This window comes from Carica papaya, chromosome 6, assembly GCF_054855325.1.
Source record: "Carica papaya isolate Zhongbai chromosome 6, ASM5485532v1, whole genome shotgun sequence".
In the NCBI taxonomy this organism is placed as follows: Eukaryota; Viridiplantae; Streptophyta; class Magnoliopsida; order Brassicales; family Caricaceae; genus Carica; species Carica papaya.
Genome location: NC_142314.1, coordinates 28,918,890 through 28,925,273, shown reverse-complemented (window position 1 = coordinate 28,925,273; position 6,384 = coordinate 28,918,890). Strand labels below are relative to the sequence as shown.

General features: G+C 35.9%; 1 protein-coding gene across 3 annotated transcripts; it reads left to right on the top strand.

Annotated features, from left to right (window-relative positions):
* The first annotated feature begins 518 nt into the window (after positions 1 to 518).
* LOC110811621 (serine/threonine-protein kinase AtPK2/AtPK19-like) lies at positions 519 to 5,269 on the top strand. Of its 3 annotated transcripts, none has more exons than XM_088222766.1 (7): positions 519 to 675; positions 1,555 to 2,497; positions 2,752 to 2,834; positions 2,923 to 3,043; positions 4,240 to 4,413; positions 4,619 to 4,723; positions 4,805 to 5,269. In XM_088222766.1, exons 2-7 carry the CDS (start codon positions 1,823 to 1,825, stop codon positions 5,105 to 5,107), a joined length of 1,461 nt encoding a protein of 486 aa, XP_088078892.1. In that variant the 5' UTR covers positions 519 to 675; positions 1,555 to 1,822; the 3' UTR covers positions 5,108 to 5,269. The 3 variants fall into 3 exon arrangements, with proteins under 3 accessions (XP_088078892.1, XP_088078894.1, XP_088078893.1); XM_088222768.1 differs by lacking the exon at positions 519 to 675 and adding an exon at positions 684 to 805; XM_088222767.1 differs by lacking the exon at positions 519 to 675 and adding an exon at positions 812 to 953.
* Positions 5,270 to 6,384: the final 1,115 nt, after the last annotated feature.

Sequence of the window (6,384 nt, the reverse complement as noted above, 5' to 3'; positions counted from 1 at the left end):
AAGAAAGAAAGATTGGATTCGGTTTAAATCAAAGTAACAATTAAAATCAACCGACCATTACATGTATATATCCAAATATATAATAAATTTATTTATTAAAAAATTAGTTAATTTTCAAATTTTGCAACTAAAATTTAATAAAATAATACAATAATTTTGTATCTAAAACTGCACAAACTCAACAAATTCAATTCATTCGGTTTATATTCAGCATATTAAAATTATATATAAAAAAAAAGAAATTAATTAGATTTGTAGATGCTATTATTACTAAATTATTATTTTTAAAAAAAAAAAAAAACAGCAAATCCATATATATATATATATCTATTCTAAAATATTAACTAAAAAACGCTTTATTAAATTTAATTACACATAAACAGACTTATGTAACTCTATAAATTCAGTAAAGGAGGTGGTCAAAGAATTCGTGCATATGGTAAGCATATTCCTCCCAGCTTCGAATTTTCAAAAGCTACGCAATTGGTTGCCCACTTTATTGACGAACCACTAGATTAATGCCACGTGTCGATAACCCAAAACCAAACAAAAAATATTCTTCACGTTTTTTATTTAAATGGCTGGGCGGCCCCCTTTCTCCGCGGATCGCTGAATTCACTTTCCCCCGTCTCTCAACATCTCAGAATTGCCTCCTTCCTCCGCGTTCACTCTCAGGTACTCCTTTTCCTTCCACCTTCGTAATTTTCTTTTCCCAATTATTTATTTTTCCGTTTCCTTTTCGGCAAAGGCGGAGCCGTAATCTCTAAATATTACGAGACTGTTCCGCCTTTGCTCGCATCTTTAGGTTAGTATAATTTTGTTTTTTTTTTTTTCTCTTTGGCTTTAATCAAACTAGCGGAAAGATCCTTTCTTGTTGAATCACTTTTCGAGTTTTCTGATTCGATCGTGATTTTGCTTTCTTGGCCTTTGCGGGTTCCTGTTTCATGTTTTAGGTTCGTGTGTTCTTTATTATTTGTGAATCTATCTTAGGGATTTCGTTTATGATTCCTCAATGCATGAAATTTTTTGTCCCTTTTGGGGTTGTTGTTCTGATATTTACGCTTTTAACAGACTAAAATTTGTTATCCCTTACAAAAATGAAGGTTGCGATTTGTGTTATTGTGTCAATTTTGTTTCTTGATTTCTTAGTTGATTCTGAAACTTGATTATCAATCTTTAGTGTTTTGAAATTTTTAATACCTTCTGTTGAATTCTAATTTTGTGAAATACTATATTAATTTACTGTCGAGGTAGAAGCCAATTAAACCTGGATTTCATCTTTCTTTGTATTCTCCCCTTGTTCGCTCAAATTCTTAGAATCTAGGTTTGAGTCTGTGCCGCCTCTGGCTGCTTTCTTTCTTTTTTTTGAAAAAAAGGCTTTTTTACCACAGACAGATATAATATGAAGAAGATTACTTGAATACTTCTATTTCTTGATCAAGTCAATGAGCAAAATTGAAATTATGAAGAGTGCGTTATCTTTGATTGATAGATTATGTTTTTTATATCTATGTATAATTTAATTTATGACATTTTATCCCCTCTAAATTGCAGATTTGGCAGCCTGTTCTTCATGAGTTCAACAACTACTGGAGTATCCACTGTTTCCTGCAAATCGGGAAACAAGAACAACTTCTTTTTTTGGATCTTATTCTGCCTGCTACCAAAGTTTCTTGGGACTCCAATCACATACGTAAACTTCCTCCTAGTTAAGGCTGTTGACAGGAGTCCCTCAGCAGTGTAGTTTAGAGAGTTTTGTGCAACCAAGCTGTAATAGTTATCCCTTGGCCATCTGTATTCTGCATTTTAGTATTTAGGTAATATGGTGTCCTCGCAGTTAGCTGGTTTGAGTGGGAAGAACATGTGCAAGCCATTGCAAAACAATATGCTTTTTGCAATGAACCTCCCAGATGCTGTTGTGACTGATAACATCGAGCTAGATTTCTCAGATGTTTTTGGTCCTTTACCCGTTCAGACTCCAACAGAAACAACCAGAGTTGACCAAGGAAATTTTATGACCTCAGATGCTAGCGAGCTTGTTTATGATGATCCTCCTGTTCTTTACAGGCGTTCCCACTCATTGGTTGGCCCCTCTTCTTGTGTCAGCCAGTCCCTGAAACTAAGCAAGCTTACTTTACATGAGAATGAGGACACAGTGGATTTACTCGAGTGTGTTAATGGGGAGTCAATCACAGAAGTTGAAGAACAGACTATTAATGATATCCTCGAAAACTCTCTCAAACCTCTTGAGGGAAACTCCACAAAGACCAGCGCTGTAAGCATTGAAAATTTTGAGGTGCTGAAGGTTGTAGGACAGGGAGCATTTGGAAAAGTTTACCAAGTGAGGAAAAAGGGTACATCAGAAATTTATGCAATGAAGGTGATGCGGAAGGACAGAATAATGGAAAAAAATCATGCTGGCTACATGATAGCTGAGAGGGATATTTTAACTAAAATAGATCATCCCTTCATTGTTCAGCTCAAGTTCTCCTTCCAAGTAAGCTTAACTTCTTCAGTTTAAGCCTTAGCATTGTGTGTTTTAATGTTTGAAGTATCTATTTAACTTTAACCATATGTATCTTTTCTCGTGTGTGGAAATTATGATTGACCAAAGAGAATAATCTTGAGAGAGATTAATAGTTAATACATTCAAATGATTCTGCTCAAAACAAAGGATTTAAACTTTACTAGCAATTTCTGTTAATTTCTTATGAATTAGATATTTACTTCTAATTGTTTGTTGACAAGCAGACTAAGTACAGACTGTACCTTGTGCTGGATTTTGTAAATGGGGGACATCTCTTTTTTCAGCTTGATAACCATGGTCTTTTCAGGTATCTTGTCTCCTTAGCATCAAACTCTTGCTAATGATGTGCATGCCTGTTGAAACAGCTTTGATTAACACTTGTAATTTTGTTTCAGAGAGGACCTGGCTCGGATATATGCTGCAGAGATTATCTCTGCAGTTTCCCATCTTCATGGAAAAGGAATAATGCATAGGGATCTAAAACCTGAAAACATTCTTTTGGATGCAGATGGCCATGTACTCTCTCTCTCTCTCTCTCTCTCTCTATATATATATATATGTTGGCAACTCTGTTAGTGTTATTAATTGATTTTCATGTGCACGTAACACATTATATATAGGGATGGCAAGATCCGCCTAGACTTGCATAATCCGCCCGACCCGAGGCGGCTTTTTTTTCTTAGCTGAAGCCTTCTTTATTGTTCATTCTTTACCTTCCAAATACACCACCACCAGCCACCGCCACACCTCCAGCAGTCCACTTCCGATGGCCATCATCCTCTGCTTCACTTTCTTCTTTCCAGATACACCTCCAGAGCCAGCAGCTAGCTTTATCTTTTTATTCGCCGCCAGTCCAGTTTTCCATCATTGCCCATGCAGCCGCACCAGCAGCTTGCAGCCAGCAGTTCTGCCAGTATCCTATAACTCCTCTATCATTTATCGGCTCCCATAAGGTAAGGGAAAAGGATTTCCAGGATCACCATTATCATCACACAACCTTGCTTTCCTTTTCTTTCGAATTTTACCATTCTACATCATCATCGTCATCATCATCGTCGTCATCAACACATCAAAATCGTCATCACGGAGAGTCGAGATCCCTCTGCTCCATGCCACTGAGACTGCTATGTTTCTGAACCTCAGCAATTATGCCACCCAAACCTGCACTTCCTCTTTCCTTAATCCTTTTCTTGCTTGGAGTTGCCAAAGCCCTAAAAGTGTTTCTCTTTCTCATCTTATGTAGCCAAAGGGGGAGAAGAAAGAACCAACACTTAAAACGTCATAGTTTTGGCCATCTCCTTTTTGTGCTTTTGATTTGAACCTAGACTGTGGGTTTAGAAGACTACTTATTTTTAATTTTTGGTCGAAGTTAAAAAGTTGATGGGCTATCCTTGTAAGTGAACTAGGCTGGATTGAATTAATTTTCGCTTTAAATAAAAATTGGGCTAATTGAATTATACAGAGTGGATAATCCGCAAATTCAATAAAACCCAAATTAAGCTAAAAAAATTAGACCCGCCTTATGTCTGGGGTAGGTTCGGGGTTTAGTACAAAAGAAATTAGGCTGGATTTTGGTTTGGTTACCCAAACCTGTCCCATTGCCATTCCTAATTATATAGTATGCCTTACGCACCCGGGCAAATATAATACATGTAGACATTTATATTGAGTAGAAATCCTCATGTTTTTGATAGTGTGCTCTGTTATTTTAGGTGATGTTGACTGATTTTGGCTTGGCAAAGGAATTTAATGAAAATACAAGATCGAACTCCATGTGTGGAACGGTTGAGTATATGTCACCTGAAATTGTCCTTGGGAAAGGACATGATAAAGCTGCAGATTGGTGGAGTGTTGGAATTCTGTTGTATGAAATGCTTACTGGCAAGGTTGGTATTCTTATTATCTTGTTCTGTCTTGCATTATCCGAATGTTTTACTTGGATATACTTTTAAGCCCTCTTTTTGTTGGCTACTTTTTCTCTGGAAAGTTTTGGTAGGTTGACTTTGGAAAGCACATACTTTTAGTTAGTGGATAAGACAGCATATAGTAGACCACCTACTAATTCTTTGTTTTGTTCTTTGGTTGGGCCAGCCCCCTTTTCTAGGTAACAGGGAGAAAATCCAACGGAAGATTGTCAAGGATAAGATTAAGCTTCCAGGATTTTTGACTAGTGAAGCACATTCTCTGTTGAAAGGGGTAAAGTGTTGATATTATTATGAAAATAGAGTTGTGATGTTTGTGATTAGCAGTAGATTGAATTTATGTTCTTGTATGCAGCTGCTACAAAAGGATCCCAGCAAACGCCTGGGAAGTGGAGCTACAGGAAGTGAGGAAATCAAGCGGCACAAGTGGTTCAAGCCAATTAACTGGAAGAAACTGGAAGCAAGAGAGGTCCAGCCTAGTTTTCGCCCAGAGGTTGCCGGTCAGCTTTGTATAGCCAACTTTGAGAAGCGATGGACAGACATGCCTTTGCTGGATTCACCGGCAGCCAGCCCGAAGACTAATGTAAACCCATTTGTCGACTTCACTTATGTGAGGCCTCCAGCCTCTTTCCTTCATAGGAATAGTCCCGTGTGTTAAGAAAGTTCTATCTTTTTTAAAAAAAAAATGTTTTTTGTGCAACTTCCAGATATAATTGTATGAAGTAGCAATCCTGCTGCTGGATGGAGGATTTATTAATTATGCTTTAAGACAGACAATGTTAAAATTTTAAACGGACAAGGCATAGTTGGTTAGATTTTATCTGGGCAGGTAAACGATATTGTCTATCACAGAGAAAGATAAACCCCAAATTTTAATCCATCATAATCATTAAGTTTGATTTTTTTAGGATTTTAAAAGGACTCCTCAAAGTTTGAAATTTTACTTTTTGGAAATTGAAATTGAAAATTAAGTTGTTCGTCATGTTTATTTTGGTGGTTCCTCATTGTTACTTTTCTTTTTCCGAAAGTATTTTGCCGCATTACTAATTGTTGATGAATATCATACTTTAAATTTTTATTATTTTTTTTAACTCTTGATTATATTTATTTTTCATTATCGTTAATTAACTCTTTTAATCATAAATTCTTTTCATCATTAAAATTTGAAATTGGTCATTCTAATTTAAAATAGTTGATAATAAGGGAGTGAACTATAGTACTTAAATAAAAATATCAATATTTTACCATTGATATGGAAAAATTGAATGTTTGTAGAAATCATAAAACAACCAATGAAGTTTATTTTTCTTTCTTAAGTAAATTCATTTAACTTAAAAATATTTATTCCTCACTCACCTTTAAGTTCCCATATACTATTTATGAAGTAAAAAATCAGAATAGTAATTCTCATCATATATTCTAAAAGGCCAATAGTAATTAATTTTTATCTTTTTACTTATTTACCGGTACCACTTGGGGTACATAGGGGTTCCCACTACATGTGGACTAAGTATCCATTCTATTAATCAACCAGCCGTCTCCATACCTCGTTTAGTAATGGGCACCAAACACACCACTGCTTCAATACTCTGTCCGGTAATGAGCGTAACTAAACAATTCCCAACCCCTTCCAGTATGGGATTCATAAGTCCTGTCCGACTGAAGGTAACGTCACGGCAGGGTTTACACTATGTACCAGGTCCGTATACCCTTTCCCATGACACCCAATAAGCCACTTTAATTTTTTGGCATGTTGCATACGCATACTAGTCCCCATTACCATTTAGCCCCCAAATACATGCAACACTCACATTTCAAAATTTCGGGACAATAGGACAATCCTTTAATAGGCAATATAAATTAATACTCAATAATTCAAGAAAATGTAATTAAGACATTCGTTTCAAACTAAATTAACGGATAAAGATGAAAACG

What these genes read in the sequence shown, in the direction of transcription:
- LOC110811621 (XM_088222766.1), top strand. Translation starts at nt 1,823, where the DNA reads ATGGTGTCCTCGCAGTTAGCTGGTTTGAGTGGGAAGAACATGTGCAAG. An exon ending in GATAACCATGGTCTTTTCAG is followed by an intron (nt 2,835 to 2,922) that starts GTATCTTGTCTC and finishes ATTTTGTTTCAG; the next exon opens with AGAGGACCTGGCTCGGATAT. An exon ending in CACATTCTCTGTTGAAAGGG is followed by an intron (nt 4,724 to 4,804) that starts GTAAAGTGTTGA and finishes TCTTGTATGCAG; the next exon opens with CTGCTACAAAAGGATCCCAG.